Below are 26589 nucleotides of genomic sequence, written 5' to 3' on the forward strand. Positions count from 1 at the left end.
CAAAGAGCCACAAGTGTCTGGCCCGGAAGTTTGAGCTGCTACTGTGACCCAAGACACATAGCAAAGCCCTTGTAGGATCATGGGTGTTGCTATTGATTACAAGGTCAGGAGTAATTACATGTAAGGTTAAATCATTTGATAAATATGTATGTGGGATTTTGTGATGGTGATATATAATGCCAGACACGGAAGAAAAACTAATCAGACATGAAAATGTACTCAAATTGCTTCCTGTCTAGCAGGGTAGAAGATTTGCATTAGGAATACAGCATAGAAAGTTATAAATCCTATTAATATAGGTAAAATGTAATGGGAAGCTAGCTTCTTTTTATAATATGACAGTATAGTATTGAGAAAGGAGGAAATAATGCCATCTATTATCATAAACCCTGTTCATTTGTCTTGATAGTCTTCGGATCCTATCTTTTCATACGTTCTGTATTCCTAGCTTTCAACTTCCTTTCTACAAACATGGTGCAGATGATGCATCATCTCCTTTGTATTAAACTAAACTCTTCTCGATTGTGGGGGTTTTCTTTAATAAGATCCTATTTTTAAGTAATCTCTATACCCAATGTGGGGCTCAAACTTAGAACCCTGAGATCAGGAGTTGCATTCTCTACTGACAGAGCCAGCCTGGCGCTCCTCAGTTGTGTGTTTAAAAACCCCTTGGAGGGGCGCCTGGGTGGTTCAGTCGGTTAAGCGTCCAACTTCGGCTCAGGTCATGATCTCACAGCTCGTGAGTTCAAGCCCACTTCGGGCTCTGTGCTGACAGCTCAGAGCCTGGAGCCTGCTTCGGATTCTGTGCCTCCCTCTCCCTCTGCCCCTCCCAGCTCACGTTCTGTATGTCTCTCTCTCTCTCTCTCTCTCAAAAATAAACAGTAAAAAAAATTTTTTTTAACCCCTTTGAATTGGCTTTTATATATATTTGTATATATATGTGTATATATATTATATATTATGTATTATATATTAAACATTATATATTATATATTTACACACACACACACACACACTGAAAGACTTTCCTTTTCCATCTCTCAACTCTTTTCCTATAGGTTACTTAGTTTTGGGCTAAGGCTTTTCTAGATGATGGAAAGATCACAATTCCAGGATTATATCATACCCCCTAACAATCCAAGCAGGAAAAAAGAGTTCCTTTTTCTGTACATTTCAGCCAAAGGCCTAAAGCTGGATGTTCATTGATTCTGATAGGCCTTGTTAGGGTCTTGTGCCCACCCCTCAGTCACCTTGGCCAGAATACGCTGTACTCTTTTTGGCCAGGCCAGATTCATATGCCCATTCCTAAAGCTAATGTGTGAGACCATCTTCTGAACACATGGGCTGGGAATGGGAAGAATGTGGGGTGTCACGTTGAAAAAAGAGGATGATGTTTTGAAGACAGAAAATAACAAGAGGTCATTACACTTTTTGCATTCCTCTGGACTTTAGGGTACCTTAGGATAGAGGCAGAGTGGCGGTCAGCTAACAATAGACAATCAATGTCTTAACTTGAATTAGGGGTAACAGTTAAGCCTATGCAGTGGTTAGATGAGGGGAAAGTCCTCTCAAGGATTGTTGTGAATTCTAGCACTAAATGTGCTATCTTTATTTTTGATTGTTAAGCTTAACTATACATAACAAAAAATAAAATACATAGAGCAACATCTAACAGTTCAGTTCCTGGAGCATTAAAGCCCAGAACCATGCTGAGAGGAGTCTAGACTGTGTGCCTAAGTCATTACCGATAATTAGCCATTAGCTCTTAGGTAGAAAACGGGACAGAGGAGCGTGAAGCAGCTGGCGGAGATGGCGCAGGATTGTCAAGTGTTAAAATCTCTCTTCCACCCAATAATAAGGGTAACTTTTCCAACTCACATTGGCTTTTGTTAATATGATTCTATAAGGAGTCTTAAAGATAGGCCAGGTTTTTTTTCTCCTTCTTTCATACCCCATCCCCACTCCTTTTGAGGCCTCTGTCCTCTTAGCAGTCAACATCCTTGTGGGCAGAATAGTCCTACCCTTTGTCTCTTCCCACCCTTTTCAGGGTTGTGTTTCTATGCCGTGGCCTTAAAATTTCAGAAAGGGGAGAAAGCCTTTCAGGGTGCTCTGCTCCTCCCACTGTGCCACTGAGTCCCTTGGCGCTTGAATGAGGACCTGTAGTCAGAAGGGTGCAAATGCAGGCTCAGTCAGCTCCACTAAATACCTTCCAGGTATATATCTATTTCCTATTACACATTAGGGACATGTGTGTGTCTGCGGGCGTATGAAAAAAATCAGATCGTGAAAGTTAAATATAGAAATAAGCAAAGACCATTTCGTTTGTAGCGGAAGAAATATCAATTGTTGTAAGCCTAGGAGTAGAGATAAATTGCCTAATGCATGCTGAAAACCCACAGCACGCTACTGATCAGGTTCCTGTCCTGGTTTGCCCTTCCATCTCCAGTGAAGGCTTGCTGTTTGTTTATTTGTAGCTGAGGAATTCCCGCTTCCAGCTCTAAGTCCTAGAAGCCTGAGCGAGCGCCATCTTACGTTCATGGTGAATGGGAACTCATTGGCTGGCCTAGAGATTTATGGGAAATGTGTAGCTCTTGTCATATTATTTTTCACTCAGTGCCGCGTCACAATGAGTAGATGGGTTCCCCTGTTGACTTTAGTAATTCTTTCTACTTAACCTATTCTTTAAAGGCAAATAGAAATATGTCAACAGATAAATGTATTCCAGCTGAACATTTTTATTTTTAAAGCTTTCTGGTTTTAGCTGCCCCCAAATCAGGCCAACTTGTCCAGTCGGTGGCTTTGTAACCATTTTGCTAAAAACACCTTGCACCTTAGAACAGGAATGGAAAAGTGTCACCCAAAGCCTTTTAAACGTATTGTATTCGAGACGCGGGGAGAGACCTGACTGTGGCTATGTTACAGCTGTCCTGCCTGCCCCTCTGTGTCTGATACCTGTCCTCTCTGCAGCCCCTCCCCCTAGGTCTGGATGGAGGATACTTTAAAGTGAAATGACAGACCAGGAGAATAACAACAACATCTCAAGTAACCCCTTTGCTGCTCTTTTTGGCTCCCTGGCTGATGCCAAGCAGTTTGCAGCAATCCAAAAAGAGCAGCTGAAGCAGCAATCTGGTAAGTAGAGGGGCCAATAGCAGCAGATGAGATGACCTAGAATGGGGTCTTCCCGGATGAAGTCTTCTTTGGGTCCGTAATTGCAATTGGAATTGAGGTTTGGGGCAGAAGTCATTTTTTGTTTGTTTAGGGCATAAATTGGGGGTGGGGGTGTTCATTTTTGTTATCTGTTTTGTTTTTGGGTCCTATCCTCCCCCTGCACGAAAAGAGACCAGTTAACAGGTGGTTCCGTAGTAACAGACGCCAGTCGTGATTCCAAAGCTGTCAAGTTGTTTCTTTTAAAAATCACCTAGTAAAAGATATTTAAAGAAATCTTTTTAACATAGGAAGCTGAGGTTGTAGGCATAGGTGTGGAAAGCACACTATATGCAGCTATAGAAAGCAGATGTGTAAAAGGAAGAATATTCTAAAAGCTTTTTGGCTTTTTGGTAGACAAATAAATGAAAGTTGTTCTTAAGCTCCATGCTTCAGAGTCCATCCCAAACAAAATACCTCTCCCATTTTGTAGAATGGCCACTTTCATAGCGTACTGCTATTAGAACAGATTTCTAAGAAAACCTGCGTGTGAAAATAATAATAATAATAATAATAATAATAATAATAATAATATCTCACTAATCAGAAAAATGGTGTTCCTCATCTCGGACCAAAATTAAGGTCAAGGCTAGCTTCCTCCTATGAGAAGACATATAGCCAAGAAGAATTGGGATGATATTTCTCAAAATTATCAGTCTTCTGAGGATATTCACAGTCTTTCAAGCCAAGTCGCTGTCCTTCTCTCTCCAAAAAGAATAATAGTTTTGTTTGGAAAGGAGAAATGTTTGTCTTTTCCCTTTATTTTATTTCAAAAGTGTTCATATGCGTAGCTGACTTGTGGCCTTGCGCTCCGATCAGGACTGAATTAAAGGGAGGTAAGGGCAAGACGGATGAGTAGTAGACAGGGTGATGGATGAAGCTAGGGAGAAATCCATGTAACGCTGACTTTCTAACATGATAGAAGGAGGCAGCTCTGGGTCTCAGTCTCTGAAATCTCTTCCTGATGCCAGGATATAGGAGGAGAAAGCTTGAATTAGGAGACTGCAAGAGACAAAGGGGGGGGGGTGAGGAATAGGAAAAATAAGGAAATGGGAAAATATGATTTATGAGTGTGTGGTTGAGGGGAATTCTGCTACATAGGTTCTTAGCTCCTGTCGCACTCGGGGTTCAGAGGAGAACTTAGCCATATAGGAGAGCAACAGAATGTTTGTCCTTCTGGCTGGCGGCAGACATCCCAACTGGCTGGAATTGGGAGGGTTGCAGGCACCAGCAGTGGGGACAGATCAGGTACATGCCCTTCTGTTACTGTTTTGGCTCCTCCTCATCTTCGTTTGTTTACACTGAGTTTGCCACCAGATCTAACCTGTGTTCCGCCACCACCTAGTGCTGTGCCAGAACCTTTGAACTCCTACGTTGAGCCTCACGTTGGCAAAACTCACCACCCGAAGCAACTCTTACATTCTGAGAATTTTGCCTGGACTTTCAGAATAATCACTGTGTCGGCAGAGAAAAACAGATGCGGGCTCATGTGGCTTTTACTTTTTTTTTTTTTTTTTTTCGCGTGGCTTTCAGCAAGCAGCACCACACTGCTTCTCCTTCGGCAGGAGTTCCTTTCTGAGGGGCACTCATTCAGGCTGCTTTAGAAAAATGTAAAGAGATCCAGTCAATAAGAAAATAGTAACAAATCAGAGGGGGAGAAAAAGATTTGAACAAGCAACTTATATACAATAATCAAATGATTTAAAGAATCCAGTCTTGGGGCGCCAAGGTGGCTCAGTCGGTTAAGCATCCAACTCCTGGTTTCAGCTCAGGTCATGATCTCACAGTTTGTGAGTTCAAGCCTTAAGCTGGGCTCCGAGCTGAGAGCCCAGAGCCTGCTTGGGATTCTTTCTGTCCCTCCCCTGCTTGCGCTTTCTCTCTCTCTTTCTCTCTCTCTCTCTCTCTCAAAATAAGTAAATAAACTTAAAAAAAAATCCAGTCTCACTAATAATTAGAATACTACCCATTAAAAAAACAATTAGGTTAGGGGCACCTGAATGGCTCAGTCGGTTGAGTGTCCAACCTTTGATTTCAGCTCGGGTCATGATCTTAATGGTTCGTGAGTTTGAGCCCCATGTCGGGCTCTGCACTGACAACACAGAGCCTCCTTGAGATTCTCTGTCTTCCTCTCTCTCTGCCCTTCTGCTTGCTCTCTCTTTCTCACTCTCTCTCTCTCTTCAAAATGAGTAAACTTAAAAAAAATAATATTTAGGTTTTTACCTATGAAATTTGTGAAGTTTTTTGTTTGTTTGTTTGTTTTTAATGTTTATTTTTCAGAGAAAGCAGTGGAGGGGCGAAGGGTGGGGAGACAGAGGATCGGAGGCAGGCTGTTTGCTGACAGCAGTGAGCCCAATGCAGGGCTTAAACTCATGAACCATGAGACCATGACCTGAGCCAAAGTCGGACCCTCAGCTGACTGAGCCACCCAGGCGCCCCTGAAATTTGTGATGGGCTTGTAAATGAGAGCAACCTTTCTGAGAATAATTTGGTAGTATATGTTAACTTTTAAATGTGCAAGCTCTTTAACTCAGCAATTCTGCTTCTACAAATTTACCTTACAGAAATACTCAGACAGGTGTACAAAAAGAGTACTATTCGGTGCAGTAGTGTTTGAAATCATGAAAAGTTGGAAACAGCCCAAATGTTCATCACTTGAGAAGTAGCTACACAAATCAGAGTGTGTGCATACAATGCAATACAGTGAGCTATTGCAAACAATGAGGTAGGCCTATAAATGACCTAACAGAGAAAGGTGTTGGTGCTGATTAAGTTTAAAAAGCAAGCTGAAAAGCAGTGTATATAGTATGATACCCCTTCCTCTTTTGTAACTGAAAATCCTAGCAATAAACATTAGCATCTCAGAATAGAAAAAAAACATCTGGAATGCTTTGCTATTAATAGATTATTAAAACATATGTGTTCTCTTAAAATCAGGAAAAAGCGCGTCTTTGAAATAATTAAAGGCATGTTGATCTATTAGGTAAATCTTCATTCACTAGGATTCTGTAGGGAACATAGTTGCCATTTTTCCTAATAGGGAGTGCAGTCAATTAATGAATAGAAAGAATAAAACTTTTGATGTGTAAAATGTGGTAGGATGTCAGCCAGGGATTTCAGAATCCTATACTTAAGACGTTGCCTGATGCAGCTCAGTAGCTAAAAACACACAAATAATCCAATTAAAAAATGGGCAGAAGGTCTGTACAGACATTTTCCCAAGGAAGACATGCAGATGACCAGCAAGTACATGAAAAGGTGCTCAGCATTACTCATCGTCCAAGAAATGCAAATCAAAACCACAGGGAGGTATCACCTCACACCTGTTAGAATGGCTGTAATCAAAAAACAAAAAATAACAAGTTGGTGAGGATGTGGAGGAAAGGGAACCCTTGTGCGCTGTCGGTGGGAATGTAAATTGGTGCAGCCACTATGGAAAAACAGTAGAGAGGTTCCTCAAAAAATTAAAAATAGAACTACCATATGATCCAGCAACTCCACTTCTGGAGATTTCTCCAAAGGAAATGAAAACACTAACTTAAAAAGATACATGCACCCCCATGTTCATTGCAGCATTGCTTACAATGGCCAAGACATGGAAATATCCTGTGTCCATTGATGAATGTGTGGATAAAGAAGATATGATACACACACACACACACACACACACACACACACACACACGTTTGTTGCCACTTGCAACAACATGGACAAACCTTGAGGGCATTGTGTAAAGTGAAATAAGTCAGACGGTAAAAGACAAATACAAACAAACAGATGTTCTCAGTTATATGTGAAATCTAAAAAAAGGAGAGAAAGCTCTCAGATAAACAGATTGGTGGTTGCCCACGGTGGGTACGGGGGATCAAAAGGTACAAACATCAGTTAGAAATAAATAAGTCCTGGGGATGTAATGAACAGCATGGTGACTGTGGCTCCTAATACCGTATTGCATATTTGCAAGTTACTAAGAAAGTACATCTTAAAGGTTCTTGACACAAGAGAAAATAGTTTAATTATATGGTGACAGATGTTAACTAGACTTACTGTGGTGATCATTTATCAATATAAACATACATCAAATCATTATGTTGTGTTCCTGAAACTAATATAATGTTGCATGTCATTTCTACCTCAAGTTTTTAAAAAAGATGGTGCCTGACTTGAGATGTTTACTAATTAGATGATTAACTTGTTTCACATCCGAAATTGTCTTCCTCTTGGTTACTTTTATCATTTTTGATAGTATATACTTGGTTCCCTCCTACGGAGAGGAGTTTAACTGTTAATGGCTTACATTTTCTGGCAGATGAACTCCCAGCTACCCCAGATGACTCGGATAATAGTGTGTCAGAAAGCCTGGATGAATTTGATTACTCTGTGGCTGAGATTAGCCGCTCATTCCGTTCACAGCAGGAAATATGTGAGCAACTCAACATCAATCACATGATCCAAAGGATCTTCCTCATTACTCTGGACAACAGTGAGTTACAGGGGCACCTGGGTGGCTCAGTTGGTTAAATGTCCAACTCTTGATTTCAGCTCACGTCACGATCTCCTGGCTGTGAGATGGAGACCCCTGTCGCGCCCCCCACCCCACCCCATGCCACACACACACACACACACACACACGCGCGCGCGCTGGGCATGGAGCCTGCTTAAGATTCTCTCTCCCTCTCCCTCTGCCCCTCCCCCGTGCACACATGCTCTCTCAAAAGACAAACAAACAAACAATGGATTACAGACTTGCAGCCAGTTTTCATAACTCTGCCCTTCCTGCTTGGGCTGGCAACTTGCTCTTAGAAATCTATTGTATCTGGTGTTTAAACAAATCCGCTATACTCCCTGGAACACAAGATTGATATTTCAGTGAAGCTTCTGATGTGACCTAAAAATAGTATTTAGACACAGGTGCAGCTTTCATTATCCTTTTGGTACTGACTGGGCCATGTAGCTTCTTGTCTTCACTACCTTGAAAGGGAAGTGGGAATGGCAGCCAAACCCTTTTTCTTTTCCGAGGCGACCTAAACATTTAGATGGAAACCTCAAGAGGTGTCGGTGTTTTCCTTCTGTGTCCTCTCTATAGTTAAACCCCAAGATTGGTGCCAGTGTCTGGGATGTATTCTTTAAATGTCATGATGTTAGGTTTATAACCGAGCCCATGCTTTTGGACTCTTTAAAAAGATTTAAATCTTTAGCTACTATTTTGTGTGTCAAGATTATTCTGATATTACTGGAGCTCTGCTTGGAGTTGAAAGGAAATGCTGTCAAAATCAGCTGTCCGTATAAGACAGAAGCGTTATCCTTAACCTACCAGATTAAAACCATTTCCCAGGTGACCCAAGCTTGAAAAGTGGGAATGGCATCCCCAGCCGTTGTGTGTATTTGGAAGAAATGGCGGTAGACCTGGAAGATCAAGACTGGCTCGATATGAACAATGTTGAGCAGGTACCATTCTTACGTTTTTTTTTTCTTACGCCTTCAGCAAAAATTGGCCACTTTTCTGCAACCATGACTTTGCTTAGCTCCATCTCTTAACGTTGTTTGTGGTGTGCCTCTTTTGGAATCTTCTCATTTACCAGGGCCACATATCCAGATAGACCCTTTCTTTAAGGCCCAGTTAAAATGCCATCTTATTTATGAAGCCTTGCCAAGTAGGAGTTGTTATTCTCTCCTCTGAATTCCTGGAGTAATCTATCTATGCCTCTCTGATGGGAATTGTCACCTTCTGTCACATGTAGTGGCTTTTTTATGTACCTGTCTTATCTCCCCTATCAGATCTTTAACTTCTTGAGGGCAGGGCCCATGCCTTTCTTCTTCATATCGTTTGCAAAATCAAACAGTGTGTTTTGCCTTATAAGTGCCTAATGAACATTAAAGGAATAAGAGTTTGGTAGGGAAGACACTCCACAACTTGTAGTTTAACTTTCTGTGTTTAAATTATCTTTATGTAAGTCTGAATGAGGCCAGCAACCACACAGAGAAGCAGATTTCGTATATAAGTTGAATCGCTAATTCTCCACACCATTCGACAAATCTGTTTTCATGCTTACTCTGTGCCAGGCTTATACTAGACAGACACTTGAACTCTGTTTAGGATAACTGTACGGTTGCTCCTTGAACAACATGGGAGTTAGGGGCAGTTGAAAATTTGCATGTAACTCATGACTCCAAAAACTTAACTAGTAGCCTACTGTTGACCAGAAGCCTCACCGATAACAAACAAAGTCAGCTAGGGAAAAGAAAATATTACAAAGAAAATCATAAGCAAGAGAAAAAAATACATTTATGATAGCATTCTGTATTTATCAAAAAAAATCCATGTCAAACCCATATTGTTCAAAGATCAACGGCATAGAGGTGCTAGGTGGCTCAGTTGGTTGAGCATCTGTCTTCAGCTCAGGTCACAATCTCACGGTTGGTGGGATCGAGCCCCGTGTTAGGCTCTGCGCTGACAGCTCAGAGCCTGGAGCCTGCTTCAGATTCTGTGTCTCCCTCTATCTCTGCCCCTCCCCCACTCACACTCTGTCTCCGTCTCTTAAAAATAAAAAAAAAAAATTTTTTTTAAACAATGATCAATAGCATATACAGTTATATTTACATATATAATACTTTCTAAAGTAGTAAGTGGGGTCCTTTATTCCCCCTTCACTGTACATCCTGTGATTCTCACAATAACCTGTGTCCAGATTACCTTTTCATATTGATGTTTTAAGATGAATTCTGTAGTTGCTTAGTGTTTTGTTTATATGTTTTTCTTAAAGGCTGTCTTCGCTCGCTTATTACTTCAGGATCCAGGCAACCACTTGATTAACATGACTTCTTCTACAACATTGAATCTCTCTGCTGATCGAGATGCAGGGGAGAGGCACATTTTTTGTTACCTTTATTCCTGCTTCCAAAGAGCTAAGGAAGAGGTAAAGGAATACTCGCTATTGAGAACTGTGTGGTCATCTTGGGTTTGACTTCAATATGTAAGCCAGAGAGTTGGATCACTGGCTTTTTATGTCAGTTTATATACATCATATTGTATCTGGAACTAGGTATTACAGGCACTATTTGGTGTCTAAAACTTTAGTCTCTCCTTTCTGTGGCTTGGGGTCTACTCCTTTCCCTAATTAACCAGTATCCCCTGTTCTCTTTACAAACCTCTTAAAAAATCATACTGTTGGGAGCACCTGGGTGGTTCAGTTGGTTAAGTGTCTGACTTCAGTTCAGGTCATGATCTCACAGTCCGTGAGGTCATCCCCCATGTTGGGCTCTATGCTGACAGCTGAGAGCCTGGACCCTGCTTAAGATTCTTGTGTCTCCCTCTTTCTCTCTTTCTCTCTCTCTCTCTCTCTCTCTCTCTCTCTCTCCCCCCCCCCCCCCCGCCCCTTCCCCACTCGTACTCTCTCTCTCAAAAATAAAACATTAAAAAAAATCACATCCTTGAAGCACATAGGTGGCTCATTCAGTTGAATGACTGACTCTTGATTTCAGCTCAGGTCATGATCTCACAGTCGTGGGATCAAGCCTCACATTGGGCTCTGTACTGGGTGTGGATCCTGCTTGGGATTCTCTCTCTCCATCTCCCTCTGCCCCTACCCCACTCATGCTTTCTCTCTGTCTCTCTCAAAATAAATAAATAAACCTAGAATTTTAAAAAAGCATGCCTTTAGGGGCACCTGGGTGGCTCAGTCAGTTAAGCATCCGACTTCAGCTTAGGTCATGATCTCACGGTCCATGGGTTCAAGCCCCACGTCGGGCTCTGTGCTGACAGCTCAGAGCCTGGATCTTGCTTTGGATTCTGTGTCTCCCTCTCTGCCCTTCCTCATCCACGCTCTGTCTGCGTCTCTCAAGAATGAGTAAACGTTTAAAAAATTCAAAAAAAAAAGCATACCTTTAGAAAAGGTCTGGGGGAAAATAAAAGGTCTAATAAATTCATTTCCACCAAGGTAGAAATAATAGAGTAGTCTAAGCTTGGTCACTTCTAGGATTAGAATCCTAGCAGGTAGGTGATTCCTTAAACCAAAGGATGAAGTCTCCTGAATTTTCAAGCATCCACGGGACAGCAGTATTGTTTGGAAATACATTGTCTTTTTCGTTCTATTTGTTGTGTCCTCCTTTGTTCAGGTCATAGAGCTAGACTCTCCCCTCTCTTCTTCATTCTATTTCCAGATTACCAAAGTTCCAGAGAACCTGCTCCCCTTTGCAGTACAGTGCAGGAACCTCACTGTGTCCAATACCCGAACCGTTCTCCTCACCCCAGAGATCTATGTTGACCAAAACATCCACGAGCAACTGGTAGATTTGATGTTGGAAGCCATCCAAGGAGCCCGTGAGTACATAAGCAAGATTTGTGCATTTCTGCATTCTGACTTCACAATTTAAAATTCCTTTAATTGCTTTAGAAAGCCTCAGAGCCACTACGGTGCCAGAAGAGAGCTCATAACTTGACCTTTGGGGTTCAATACCAGTGGAATTATCAGAAGTATGAGAAAAGTAGAGATCCGTTGTGTAAAAGCATATAAAAATTGCTGTGCCCTTCTTCTCTCATTTGTCATCTGTTAGATTTTGAAGATGTAACTGAGTTTCTGGAAGAGGTCATTGAAGCCTTGATATTGGATGAGGAAGTTCGAACATTTCCAGAAGTCATGATTCCAGTGTTTGATATTTTATTGAGCCGAATAAAAGACCTAGAACTCTGTCAGATCCTGTTTTATGCATATCTGGATATTCTTCTCTATTTCACTAGGCAGAAAGATATGGCAAAGGTAAGTCTGAAAAGTGGTATGTATTCATTTGAGCTGGACGTTTACTACTTTATGCATCCCTAACGTGAGGGCATTCAAATATTCCCTATCAAATAAAAGAAAGATACACTGGCCGTTGTATAGACTTAACTCTTTGAGACCCTCTCGTCTCACCACCTTTATCTCCTCATACAGGTGAATAAGGACTTGTTTTCTTTTATAGGTTTTTGTAGAATACATTCAGCCCAAGGACCCTAGCAACGGGCAGATGTACCAGAAGACCTTGCTGGGAGTGATCCTCAATGTCTCCTGCTTACTAAAGACTCCGGGTGTAGTAGAAAATCATGGCTACTTCCTGAATCCATCTCGTTCCAGTCCCCAGGAGATCAAAGTGCAAGAGGCCAACATCCATCAGGTGGAACTGTTTACCACTGTATCCCAGTGCCCTGATCTTAGATTAAGTCGAGTTTCCTCGGGAAGCAGATGCAGATAAAGCTGCTTGAGCCTCTTTGGGAAAGCAGATTGATCTGCTTGGGTTTCTACTGTAATCATGTAAAGAAATTGTCCTCTTTTTAGCATGGGTGAAGGAAGAGGAGAAACCTGTGTGCGGTTTAAGAGTAAGCTGCTGCTCTTCTGTGGCACAGCCACTTCCTCTCATTGTTGCCTTCGTTGTTGTCACTAAACTCTTTTTTTTATTTTATTTACTTTTGAGAGAGACAGACAGAGACAGAGCATGGGTGGAGGGAAGGGCAGAGAGGGAGATACAGAATCCAAAGCAGGCTCCAGGCTCCAAGCTGTCAACACAGAGCCTGATGCAGGGCTCAGACCCACAGACCGCGAGATCATGACCTGAGCCGAAGTCGGACATTTAACCGACTGAGCCACCCAGGTGCCCCACCACTAGGCTATTTCTTCCAACCTTAGCTCCTAAAATCTTGGGCTGAACTCCAGCTTATAAACCATTTTTTTCCCTTTCTTTCCTTCCACATGGCTTCTTAGTGTAATTTATAGTAGAAGTGTGGCCAACATGAGGCAGTAAATGGTTGAGTCAGGGGTGGTTTAAATCCCCCATCATCGCACTCTAAGGCAGGGATTGACAAATTACTGCGGTGGCCAGATCCAACCTGCTACCTGTTTTAGTAAATAGTTCTATTGAACATTGCTATGCCCATTCATAAATGTATCTGTGGCTTGATTTCATGCCACAGTGGTAGGGTCCAATAGTTGCCACACCCACCACATAGCTTGCAAAGCCAAAAATATTTATCACCTGGCCCTTTGCAGACAAAGTTTACTGACCCCTACTCTAAAGCTACATGAATGCGATGTGCGGTTTGGCGGCTCCTCGGGGAATCTCTCATAAGTGCCCGCAATTTTTTTTTTTTTTTTTTATCAGAACTAGGGCATAAAGCACAGGGAGAGTGAGGGAAAAGATTAGGATTAGGTTATTTTTGGAAATTGCCAGGGGCTAAGGTTTGGGAGTAACAAATATGAGGATTGTGAAAGTGGAATGTTCTGTGGTTGTGTTTTCTGGTTAAACAGTTCATGGCTCAGTTCCATGAAAAGATCTACCAGATGCTGAAGAACTTACTCCAGCTCTCTCCAGAAACCAAACACTGTATCTTGTCCTGGCTTGGAAACTGTTTGCATGCAAATGCAGGCCGCACCAAGATTTGGGCCAATCAGATGCCAGAAATCTTCTTCCAAATGTATGCCTCAGATGCCTTCTTTCTGAATCTGGGTGCTGCTCTCCTGAAGCTGTGCCAGCCATTTTGCAAACCCAGATCCTCTCGGCTCCTCACCTTTAATCCCACCTACTGTGCCCTGAAGGAGTTGAATGATGAAGAACGAAAAATTAAAAATGTACACATGAGAGGTAGGGGAGCACTGGGCTTTTCAAGACAGTGTGTGTGTGTGTGTGTGTGTGTGTGTGTGTGTGTGTAACATCTAAGGCATTCACTTTTATCCTTTTTCACAAAGGTGCTTCTTTCTCAAGGTGAGGCAGAAAGAAGAGCTGGTATAACTAAGATGTTTAAAAAAACTGGTAGCTTTTAGATGTTGTGCCTTAGTGAGAACCTTCTGAATTTAGCAGCCTTGGGTATTGATTGATTCATTCTTTCTAAAAATAAATAAAGCACAATCCCTGTTTTGTGTTTTAACCCAAAGTCTCCAGAAGAAGGCAGATAATATTAACAGATAATCATAATATGGTATAGGGCTTAACTATGGGAGCACAGAGGAAGGACTGAGTAGTAAATTCTACAGAGGGTGGAAGTCTTCGTGGCCGAGTCTGGAAAGATGAGTTGGGTTTAAAGTATGAAGGTACAAAGCTATGAAAGGCCTGGCTGGGGAATAGTGGGAAGCTCAGTGGGTCTAGAACAGGGGGGAAAGGCATTTGGGGCAGGGATATGGGAATTGGCAGGAAATGAGACGAGGGCGGGAGAATATTGGGGCCGGTTTGGAGAAAACAATGCAGAGAAATCAAAATATAAGTCATTCAAAATGAATCACTCTTTAAAAAAAAAAAAGAAAAAACGAATCACTCCTAATTTTGGTGTATTTTCTCTCAGTTTTGTGACTCTTCTAATTATAAAAGCGATACCTGCTCAAAAGCAAATAATCTTAAATACAGAAAAGCACAAATACATACAGATGATCCACTATCACTGGGAAAAACTCCAGTGTTTTCTATGTTTGTTTTTTAAAAGAAATTACTAACAAAAACAACAAAAACAAAAAAAAAAATTTTTTTTTTTTTTAAATCCTCACTGATAGCGGTATGGAAGTTGAGCTAGAGGAAGGGGACACTGGAGACCCCAGACAGAAGTCCGTGCCGAGTCATTTACTGTTCCTTTTACCCTCTTTGAGGTTTGGACAAAGAAACTTGTTTGATCCCAGCTGTGCAGGAGCCAAAGTTTCCCCAGAACTACAACCTTGTGACGGAGAACCTTGTCCTGACAGAGTACACCTTGTACTTGGGATTTCACAGGTAACTGTTCTGATATGATTGAGAAAGAACTGTTTCGTGGCGTTGATAGCCAGGAGGTTGAAAGTGAGTCTCCCTTTATTCTGCACGCTCCCATTAGGATCTCATAGGAATGGGGGTTGTATGCGTTTGTGTTTACATGAATTGGCTTTATCCAAATAACCTGAATTTACTTTTCATTCTTGACCTGCTACACTTCTCAAAAAGTAAAGACGCACTACTGTTTTTCTCTAAACTTGAAATTTTGTAAATCGCTGTCTTCCTGTTGTGATCTGTGATAGTGGAATTGTTTTCTTTTAACTTTCCACTTCCTGCTCTTGAATTTTCATGGCTTACTACTCCTGATGGAAAAAAGACAAAGCTCTGCTCTCTGATACAGGGACAAAATTGACAAAATTAAAGATGTTTGTATAGGATTCCAGTAAGATGAGTAGGACCACAAAAGATCAAAGATCAAAAGGATTCTAGAAGTGGGAACATTTAAGAACTAGAATGTCTGACTTCCAAAAATGGTTCTGGTTCTGGCTGGCCACAAGCCATTCTCTGATTTTCACCCCTCTGGTTTAACTGATTGTGAGTGCAAGTATAACTAAGGGAAGAAAGATGATAACAGTCGGTAGGAAGAGGTCCTGAGGATAGCAGTTTTTAATGTCTTTTCAGGATACTTACATGGGCACAGAGCATGTTTTAAACCTCAGCAAATTTCTAGAAAAATGAGATTATATCTTTATCAGATAGTTTTTCTGTCCCTATCATTGACGTTTTAAATGAGGTACTAGATAACAGTGCAGCTTGTGTTCAGCCTGTTCAACCACCTAGCTTCAGACCCAGGAATGAATGTCACCTGGTTTCCCCCATATTGGCTAGCTAACCCTAGACGCTATCTGTAGGACCAAAGAAGATGGCTTTGGACTGTACCCATAGAGACAGCTATCCATAACATTGAATTATGGGGCTTCCTTTCATTAGAGAACATTTGGCTGACCCTTTGTGAAGAACAATTTTATGTCGAACAGCAGAGGCGTGGAAGCTGTTCTCAGGTTGCATCCCAGGTGGCTGCCGGTTTATATGTGGTCGTTACTAATCTAGAGGCCTCTTTCACCAGCTTTAGTTCTCAACTAACCGTAGAAAGACTGTCCATATAACCACATCCAAGTAGAATCATTGCAGCGGTACAGTGTCGAAGTATCCTGCTAGGCCTTTCGTACTTGGTCTCATAGTCATTTTACGTGATAACAGCCCCTTCTACTCCCTGTCCGGCCAAGCTGCTGTTCTTTGGACGGTGCATTTCAGCTGAAGTGTGCTATTTGTAATTAGCGTCATTTATGTCAAATACCGGGTAACATTTTCCCGATGCTATGACCCCTGCCCTGTCAGCGATTTTTGTGAGTGCCTTTTGTGTCATCGCGATTGCAGCGCCCTATATCCTAAAAGAGAATACTAGAATAAGTAAATGAGGACTTGTTTTTCCAACAGTCTGTACTCAGCCGTCCTATATGAGGCTCCTGACCCGGTGTCTTCTGCTTTCTTGGGGGCAGGTTGCATGATCAGATGGTAAAAATCAACCAAAATCTGCATCGGCTGCAGGTTGCCTGGCGGGATGCTCAGCAGAGTTCTAGCCCTGCTGCTGACAACCTTCGTGAGCAGTTTGAACGACTGATGACCATCTATCTTTCTACCAAGACGGCCATGACCGAGCCACAGATGCTACAAAATTGTCTGAATTTGCAGGTGTCCATGGCTGTTCTACTCGTTCAACTGGCCATAGGCAATGAGGGCTCACAGCCAATAGAGCTAACTTTTCCTTTGCCAGATGGCTACAGCTCTTTGGCTTATGTGCCAGGTAAGCAGGCTCTCCCTCGGGAACTGCCTATTTATAACTGTCTGAGTTTAACTGGGTCACTTCAGAAGTTTAATCCTCAAAATACCCTTTCCACTGTTTTTGGAGAAACAAATATGTAGCTACTATCTACTGGTCGAAGTATGGGAGAACTAACAGCTTTTTCCTCAGCCGTGTGTCCCCACTTCTTTGTGTATTAGAAAATAATCTTCAAAGGATTAAGTGCAGCCAGGGTTTTCAGAGCTGTTTAGTCTTAGCATTCATGTTGTTTTTGTTGTTCAGCATACAAATTTATCTGCATGCCTCGCCCAGTGCTATTCTTCAGAGGGAAAAAAAAATCACCTCCTGTTGGTTAACCCACAAGGGAGGTTTGTTGGTGTGGAGTTGGCCGATATTGTCCATGAAGATCAGGTTATGTGTTGTTGATCGCTGTATCGGTTATCTGTTGCTGAGTAACCAATCACCCTAAAACGTAGCACCTTAAAACAAACATTATCTCACACAGTTTTCTGAGGATCAGGAATCCAGGAGTGGCTTGGCCTCATGGTTCTGCCTCTGGGTCTTTTAGGAGGTTGCAGCCAAGCTGTCAGTCAGGGCCACAGGAATATGAGGACTCGACCAGGACTGGAGGATCTGCTTACAAGCCTGGTCATGTGGTTGTTGGCAAACCCCGATTGCCTCCTTTCCAGGTCACACGGATCTCTCCTGAGTACTGTTCGTAATATGGTAGCTGGCTTTCTCCAGAGCTAGTGACCAAAATGGAAGCTATAGGCTTTTATAACCTAACCGTAGAAATGATACACCATTGCTTCTGTATGCTTCTACCCTAGAAGAGTGTAGGAGGGGACACACAAGGGCATGAATGCCAGGAAGCAAATACAATTGGAGGACCATCCTGGAGACTGATGACTGTAGTCATCTAATCTAGTGTATTCATCTTTATTAAAGATCGTGGGGGGCGCCTGGGGGGCGCAGTCGGTTAAGTGTCCGACTTCAGCCAGGTCACGATCTCGCGGTCCGGGAGTTCGAGCCCCGCGTCGGGCTCTGGGCTGATGGCTCAGAGCCTGGAGCCTGTTTCCGATTCTGTGTCTCCCTCTCTCTCTGCCCCTCCCCCATTCATGCTCTGTCTCTCTCTGTCCCAAAAATAAATAAAAACGTTGGAAAAAAAATTAAAAAAAAAAAAAAAAAAGATCGTGGGGGCACCTAGGTGGCTCAGTCGGTTGAGTGTCCGACTTCAGCTTAGGTCATGATCTCACGGCTTGGCTCTTGAGTTCGAGCCCCGCATTGGGTTCTCTGCTGTCGGCATAGAGCCCCCTTCATATCCTCTGTCCCCCTCTCTCTGTCCTTCCCCAGCTTGTTCGTTTTCTCTCAATAAATAAATAAATAAATAAATAAATAAGCTTAAATAAATAAAAGGTTATTTAATGCACAGTTAACCTTGAGTATGGAAAAGAATGTAAATCAGTGAGTTTCTTAAATTGCACTGGTGGGTTTAACAGTATTTTGTGTCTCTGCTATTCTCATATTTACTAGGATAGAAATAAAAATTGACTTAGATTTAAAGGAGATTCTACACTTATGAACTGGTCACCATTCCTAGCATCTACAAAACATTTGGGATTTTTTAACCTTTACTGGGTAGAGCAAAAGGAAGGAATTTCAATATTGCTTAGTACAGAAAGTTAGGTGTTTCACTAATTACAGTGAGTATTTTCTCTTTCAGAATTTTTTGCAGATAACTTGGGTGACTTCCTCATTTTTCTCCGCCGCTTTGCTGATGACATCTTGGAGACGTCAGCAGATTCCCTGGAACATGTCCTCCACTTTATCACCATTTTCACTGGAAGCATAGAAAGGTAAAAGGCTGAGAGCTTGGCGCTGACACTGTTTAGAGGTGCACAACCAAGCAACGCACACGCCTGAATCATAAGGGGTTGCCTTCAGAAGTTGTGTTAGCATTAATGAATCACGTGGCCATCCTTATGGGTAGCCCACAAATCCCACCCTTGAGAGGCACAATAAGCAAAGGACTTCACCCACAGAGAATTTGAACCTGCATGTAAGATACCTGATGGGAGTTCCACTGCTAGTCCCTGGTTAAAATAGTTCCCTTAATGCCAGAAACCTTACCAGTGGCAGGCAGCTTCTAATGAGCTAATAATTGTATGCTAACAAAGTTTACCCTTGAAATTCTGAGTTGCATGGGTAGTAAACATACGTAGATGCTTTCTGATCTCATCTTTTCATTCATAGCTTCTGGTCCTCTTTCTCAAAGAAAGATGCTCACTGACCTGTAGAGTTGCTTCTGTGGGTTTTTTGTTTTTTGTTTTGTTTTGTTTTGTTTTGGTATCTAGGCCAAAGGAAGCTGTGTGCATAAGTGAAGATTTCTACACAAAGAAAATGATGCATAGTCCCCTGAGCCACATCAGTGAGAAGTAGGTAGAAGCCAGTCCTTTGCTGAGCTGAGCAGACCTAATGAAAAATCCTGAGTCAACAGGTGTTTATTAGGTACATGTGGGGTGCGTTATATAACAGTAACCTAGAATAACTGCATCCCGGACCTTTTTCTCAGAAAGCTTAGGAAGGCAAGTTTATCTTCAGTGAAACTGTCAGAGACTAGTAGGCAGTAAACAATGGATTATTATAGACAAGTACATATTAAATAGAAACTTAAGTACTCATCCTCATACTTGGTAAGCTGTTATCTCAAAAGTTGAATGATGTACCCTGCATTATTCCCCCCCAGAAATTGCCAAGACTTGAAACTTCAGGGTCTTGTTTTTCTCTGTAACAGTGATAGAGGGTGTTTGGCTCCTCCTGTGGAGGAAATAGTCATGAATTTGAGAGGTAAGTTCTCTACCTGCTCATCTTGCTTTCCGCCCTTTTTGCAGGATGAAGAATCCCCACCTGAGGGCCAAACTGGCTGAGGTATTGGAAGCAGTGATGCCTCACCTGGATCAGACCCCAAACCCCTTGGTATCCAGTGTGTTCCACCGGAAACGTGTGTTCTGCAACTTTCCCTATGCACCCCACCTTGCAGAAGCTCTAATCAAGGTCTTTGTGGACATTGAGTTTACAGGTAACACAGCCTAGAACTGAGAAGCGCCATCATTTATTGAATATCTGCTATGTGCTGGTCTTGATGCTGAGTGCTTTTTTTTTTTTTACATTGTCTCATTAATTTGTCACCATCTGGCAAGTTTTCTTGTACTGTCTTCATTGTACATATAAGGATGTGAGTGCTCGAGAAGATGAATTGTCTGTCTCTTACAACCACGTGGTAGAATCTGTTTGATTCTGTCTCACATCAAAACATATGCTCTTACCAATTTTATTATATGCTTGATTTAATCATGCTCAAACAAAGCAGGCTGTCCGATCACAACCTAGGTCTTTATTTTTTTGTGCCTCATAATTGCAGAATAGAATAGCGGGATGGTTCTTTTTTTTTTTTTTTTCTCCTTGTTTTTTAGTAAACTCTATCTCCAACATCGGCCTCAAACTCATGATCCTGAGATCAAGAGTAAACTACCCCATCTCAGTAAACCGTATATGTTAAGCGGTTAAGACCCCCTTTAAAAGAGATGTCCTACCGGGGCGCCTGGGTGGCGCAGTCGGTTAAGCGTCCGACTTCAGCCAGGTCACGATCTCGCGGTCCGTGAGTTCGAGCCCCGCGTCTCGCGGTCCGTGAGTTCGAGCCCCGCGTCGGGCTCTGGGCTGATGGCTCAGAGCCTGGAGCCTGTTTCCGATTCTGTGTCTCCCTCTCTCTCTGCCCCTTGCCCCTTCATGCTCTGTCTCTCTCTGTCCCAAAAATAAATAAACGTTGAAAAAATAAATAAATAAAAAAAAAAAAAAAAAAAAAAAAAAAAAAAAAGAGATGTCCTACCATTCAGTAATAAATATGACTAACATTTAAAGAGACATTTAACATTGTACTGACTGCCTTTCCTATTTGGATTTTGGTTTTGTCACTTGCTCACCTCTGAGCCTTAGTTTCCTCATCCATAAAACGGGTTGAAGTGATGACTGACATAGTGCATGTAAACCTTCATAATACATACACTGTCACACAATAAGGTACTGCATTTAACTCATATAACCATTTCAGCCCTTCACTTGCACTGGTAGAGAATGTATTACAATTCCTGTTTTATTTCTGAATTTGCAAGTTGAAAATGTTAAAAGACTTGTATTAAGTGGAGCCTAGATGTTCTGACTACAAATCCCACGTTCTTCTTTTATCATATGACCCAAGCTACAGAGATCAAGTGGTTCCTCTGATAGGTCAAAACAGTGTAAGCGTCAGGTTTTTAGCCCCTGACCTGATTTACCAGTTGGTTTCACAGCTTGGATGTTAGCCATGAAGAATGTGGGCGTTACTTAGTTTCCCATTTTGCAACAGTTGTCACTGCCACTGCCACAGTGGCCAGTTCAGAGGCCTCATTCAAAGTCTGAAAGTACTCTACATTTGGATATTGAGGCCTTTGTTTCCCCTGGCTTTTATTCTACAACTTAGACCATGTCCTTTTCAGCATAAGGTACCCTTTACATCTGTCTCCCTCTTGTTCTGTCAGTAAGGAAATAAGTGAACACTTGGCTGTAACTCTGGGCCTTTATAAACTCCCCAGGGCAGATTTTGCCAGTAGTTTTGACACATTCAGAATGAAATAAAATAGCTCCCCGTGGACATAAGCTCTTACTCTTTCTCTAATAGCACTACCTTTGCTGGGTTTTTGCTCTTGCCCTTTTCCAGGAGACCCCCATCAGTTTGAACAGAAGTTTAATTACCGACGTCCCATGTATCCTATCCTAAGGTATATGTGGGGAACGGATACCTATCGAGAGAGCATTAAGGTGAGAGAGCTTTCACTGAAGCCAAAGCTGATTGACCCAGAGTTTTACTTCAGATAAGTCCCAGTGAGTTTTGGTTCAGTCCTAAAATGCTTTTGTCTTGGGCTGGGACTTACAGGATCTGGCTGACTATGCCTCAAAGAATTTAGAAGCCATGAACCCCCCACTTTTCCTCCGCTTTCTTAACCTGCTAATGAACGATGCCATCTTCCTTCTGGATGAAGCCATACAGGTGAGAATAGATAAAGAAATAATTTTTAAAACGTATTTAACTGCCCCTAATTCATCAAACAATGATCAATACATACTTTTTACCATCAAATTATAATAGAGCAATCCTTATGCCCCTAGTAGCAGTTTGGACACCAAAAATTTCTGAGTAGTAGTGTACCACCCACCTTGCCATTGCAGAGCTTGATAGGTGTTGTTCCATTAGAGATCAAGATCACGGGCCATTGAAGCCTCCTAAGCTAGGATGATATTTTGGCAGAGTGGAAAAGAAAGTGTGTTGGGGCGCGTGGGTAGCTCAGTTGGTTAAGCGTCCAACTCTTGATTTTGGCTCAGGCCATGATCCCATGATTCTTGGGATCGACCTCCAAGTCGGGCTCTGCACTGACAGTGAGGAAGGAGCCTGCTTGGGATTCTCACTCTCACTCTCCCTCTCTCTGCCCCTCCCCCACTCATGCATACATGTGCACTCTTTCTCAAAATAAGTAAATAAACTTTAAAAACGAAAACAAAAACAAGGTAGAAGAAAGTGTGATGAGGCCAAACTAAGGTACACTGGCAGGATTCATCAGGCCACCACCACAAAAAGAAATCAAGAGGACCTTGCGTTTGGTCAGTGACTTTCAGCCACCTTCCATCCCATCTCATCAGTAACAGTGACTCACACAGGCAATGATTCTTACCCCTTTCCTAAAAGATCCTGATTTTTGCACCACCATTTGGGGGGGGGGGGGGGAGCAAAAAAATCTCTGGTTTAGGTTATTTTTTCACATAAACACTACCAAGTCACCAATACTCCCTCTGTCCATGGCCTCCCAGATCTTTATATTTGAAACATAAGTTTCCCAAAGTATACACCAGGGTGCCTGTCAGCAACTTCAGTGCATCATATCCTTACCCACCCCTTACGGAGCTGCTTATTGCTCCTGTTAAAACTCTCCCTTCTCCGTGACAGGTGTCAGATAGATAAGGCAGTGACCCAAAGGGAGAGGAAGCTGCTGAACAGTGAAGGTAGTCTGTTGGACAGACACAAGGTCCTCAGAGTGATTAGCAGCACCCCAGTAACTTGTCTTTAATTTGTGAGAAAAGCGCCTGCTTTTTTCATAAGCCCATACTTTGAGATTTTAGATAGGTTTTCTTAGAAAACAAGAACAAGTCCTGTAAGAAACAGCCCCTTCTAAGCGAGAGCCGTGTGACACAGAGAATGACACCAGATGGCATTGTCACAGGACTGTAAGAATGAGAAGTAGACAGTGTTTAATATTTATGCTTCTCCTTCCAGACAGCTTGCATATTTGATAGAGCTTTGTTTTTTGATAGGCAGTTTTGGAGTCTGGTTTTTTGTTTTGTTTCGTTTTCCATTTTTCAGGAAGGATTCATTCTTTTTTTCACTTCAGCCTGTTTATTTTTGCCTAGGTTTCCTACATTACACTATTTACCCCCCTTTCTACTTCACAGGCCATACTGTGCAGGCTAGAACTACCCGTAAGTCGACCCAAGCTCCGTCTATATAGAGCTCCAGCCCTATGCTGAGAAATAAAGGCTCGTGTTTCTCGCATAGTGCCTGGTTTTCCCAACTTAGTAAACTAGATTTTAAGCAGAACCACTTAAATACCATCTTCCCTTCAAATGCACTTTCGTCTCTGATACGTTTCACCTCTGATTTCTGTAGTATCTGAGCAAGATAAAGATTCAACAGATTGAGAAAGACCGAGGCGAATGGGATAGTCTGACTCCAGAAGCCCGCCGAGAGAAGGAGGCTGGCCTGCAGATGTTTGGACAGCTGGCACGTTTCCATAACATCATGTCCAATGAAACAATTGGTACCCTTGCCTTTCTGACATCAGGTAAGGACCCAAAGCACTGTCTTCCCAAAAAGTCCAGTGGTCAAGACCTGCTTCATGTGAGGGATCAGTCCAGATGAAACCAAGGGTTCAGACTCTGGTGATGTGTGCTCCATCGGGAAATGAATCACTAGAGAAGCTTCAAGATGCCCATTGTTGACATGGGAAATGTTCACCCTCACACCGCTACCAGAAAGCATAAGTTGGTATGATTTTTCTTGAGGACAAGGTAGCCATATAAATATAAGGGGGGGGGGGGGTGGTGAGTGTGTGTGTGTGTGTGTGTGTGTGTGTGCGCGCGCGTGTGTGTTAACCTGAAGAATATTCTTGAACTCTGGTTAAATGTGGTAGGTCCACATTTATCTCCACTCCCTCTAGAGCTAGTGTCCCAATTCAGTAGCCACTTGCCACATGTAGCTGTCGGACATTTTTAATTGGGCTAGTCTGGGGGCGCCTGGGTGGCTCAGGCAGTTGAGCATCCAACTCTTGATTTCGTTGCAAGTCGTGATCTCACAGTTTCATGAATTTGAGCCCCACAGCAGGCTCTGCCCTGACAACGTGGAGACTGCCTGAGATTCTACCCCCCCTTGCCAAATGAATAAAAATTGGTTTTTAATAAATAAATGTGGCTAGTCTGAATTGAGATACATAAAACACCTCAAGACTTAGTATTTTTAATGTAAAATATTTCATTAATAATTTTATATTGATTACATGTAAAATGATAACCAAGGATCACCAGACATTTGAGGAAATCCTCCAACATGAAACATAGATATTTGATGAAAACTTAAAAAAAAATCTTTAGGGGCGCCTGGGTGGCTCAGTCGGTTGAACATCCGACTTCGGCTCAGGCCGTGATCTCACGGTCTGTGAGTTCGAGCCCCGTGTCAGGCTCTGTGCTGACAACTCAGAGCCTGGAGCCTGCTTCAGATTCTGTGTCTCCTCTCTCTCAGCCCCTCCCCCACTCATGCTCTGTCTCTCTCCGTCTCTCAAAAATAAATAAACGTTAAAAAAAAATTTTTTTTTAATAAATTTAAAAAAATAAAAAAAATCTTTATAATCTCAGAGGGATAAGAGAAGATACAACATCCATAAAACAAGAACAAAGAATTATTTAAAGAACAAGAAAGATGGGGCGCCTGGGTGGCGCAGTCGGTTAAGCGTCCGACTTCAGCCAGGTCACGATCTCGCGGTCCGTGGGTTCGAGCCACGCGTCGGGCTCTGGGCTGATGGCTCAGAGCCTGGAGCCTGTTTCCGATTCTGTGTCTCCCTCTCTCTCTGCCCCTCCCCCGTTCATGCTCTGTCTCTCTCTGTCCCAAAAATAAATAAACGTTGGAAAAAAAATTAAAAAAAAAAAATAAGGAACAAGAAAGAGCTCTTGGACATTAAAAATATGACAAGTAATTTTTACCTGTCAGAATGGTTAAAAGATCGACTTAAGGGGCTGTTCCATGAAAGCAGAACAGAAAGACTTAGAATGGAAAGGATAAGAAAATAAAGGATCAATGTAGAAAGTCTTAAAAGAGAAAAATGGAGTGGAGGAAATTATCAAAGAATAATACCAAAATTTCTCAAAGACTAAAAGCTTCTACACTGAAAGAGCCATCATGTGCCCAACACAAGGAATTTTTAAATTTTCACACTAAGGTGTTATTGTGACAGGAAATCAAGGTAAAGAGAAGATCCTAAAGGGTCCCAGAGAAAAGTCCGGTCATGTCACTGGTTTAAGTATGAAATGTCTTTGATTTTCATAGCAGTGACAATGGAAGCTGGCACACACTCCTCATGGAAAATAGTTTTGCAGCCTAGAACTCTAGCCAGCCAAATTATCACTTCCGTTTGAGGGTGAACCTGAGGACATTTTTAGACATGAAGGTGTCAGATTTACTTCCAGAATACTCTTTCTTGAGAAGCTACAAAAAGATCTTCTCCATTGAAGTGAGAGAGTAAACCCAGAAGGAGGAAGGTGGAATCCCCTAAGGGAGACACAAGAGAAGTGCCCAGGATGATGGTAAAAGGAGCTTGTGTGACCACCACACAGCAGGCCTGTAGAGCCAGGGGTCCAGATGGGAGCTTCCAGAGGGAGCAGTTTGAAAAAGAAGGGCTAGAAATGATCCTATCGAGAGCTTTACATTTCTTGGGGAGAGTTTAGGAAGATTGAGTGATTGGTACTCTAAAAATAAGCAAGCCAATTTGTTAATAGTTCTCTTAAAAACTGTATATGTATTACTTTATATACGTAATCATTAGGACACTATGTCACTCTACTGTGAATGATATTTATATAATCTTAATGACTATATACCGGGAGGATTTGTATTTATGAAAGAGAGACAGGAAATAAGAGTTAAACTCTCATCAGTAGTGGTGTCAATATTGACAGTGACTAAAATTATAAGATCCAGAACCAGTAGTACTAAGCAAGCCATAGCGTGCTGTTTGGCTTCTTAAAACCTGACAAGTGTTAATGTTTTGTTTTACATTTCTGTGGAGTTTATGTCTTTTGCCCTAGCAATTCCTTAAAAATTCATTGTAAGGAAGTAGTAAGTCTACAAAATATGTACACAGTGAAATTCATCAATAAGTGAGATGCTGGGGCGCCCGGCTGGTTCAGTCGACGGAGCGCTGCAACTTGGTGTCAGGGCTGTGAGGTGGAGCCCCATGCTGGGTGTGGAGATGACTTAAGAATAAAATCTTGGGGTGCCTGGGTGGCCCAGTCGGTTAAGCGTCCGACTTCAGCCAGGTCACGATCTCGCGGTCCGTGAGTTCGAGCCCCGCGTCGGGCTCTGGGCTGATGGCTCAGAACCTGGAGCCTGTTTCCGATTCTGTGTCTCCCTCTCTCTCTGCCCCTCCCCCGTTCATGCTCTGTCTCTCTCTGTCCCAAAAATAAATAAACGTTGA

At 42.3% G+C, this 26589-nt stretch overlaps 1 protein-coding gene across 3 annotated transcripts in view; it reads left to right on the forward strand.

Annotated features, from left to right (window-relative positions):
• The window catches only part of UBE4A (ubiquitination factor E4A), a 36136-nt gene that overhangs the window by 2017 nt on the left and 7530 nt on the right, over window positions 1–26589 (forward strand). For all 3 annotated transcript variants that reach the window (XR_007156292.1, XM_047878089.1, XM_047878088.1), the window contains exons 2-16: window positions 2968–3129; window positions 7511–7684; window positions 8537–8649; window positions 9966–10118; window positions 11362–11521; window positions 11755–11957; window positions 12160–12351; window positions 13479–13812; window positions 14805–14925; window positions 16461–16765; window positions 18486–18618; window positions 19654–19841; window positions 21516–21616; window positions 21732–21845; window positions 23514–23688. Coding sequence is in view for 2 of the 3 variants with exons in the window: in XM_047878089.1 (XP_047734045.1) it covers window positions 3009–3129; window positions 7511–7684; window positions 8537–8649; window positions 9966–10118; window positions 11362–11521; window positions 11755–11957; window positions 12160–12351; window positions 13479–13812; window positions 14805–14925; window positions 16461–16765; window positions 18486–18618; window positions 19654–19841; window positions 21516–21616; window positions 21732–21845; window positions 23514–23688 (2587 nt within the window). In the remaining variant the exon portion in view is untranslated. The remainder of the gene's footprint in view (window positions 1–2967; window positions 3130–7510; window positions 7685–8536; window positions 8650–9965; window positions 10119–11361; window positions 11522–11754; window positions 11958–12159; window positions 12352–13478; window positions 13813–14804; window positions 14926–16460; window positions 16766–18485; window positions 18619–19653; window positions 19842–21515; window positions 21617–21731; window positions 21846–23513; window positions 23689–26589) is intronic.

This window comes from Prionailurus viverrinus, chromosome D1, assembly GCF_022837055.1.
Source record: "Prionailurus viverrinus isolate Anna chromosome D1, UM_Priviv_1.0, whole genome shotgun sequence".
NCBI lineage: Eukaryota > Metazoa > Chordata > Mammalia > Carnivora > Felidae > Prionailurus > Prionailurus viverrinus.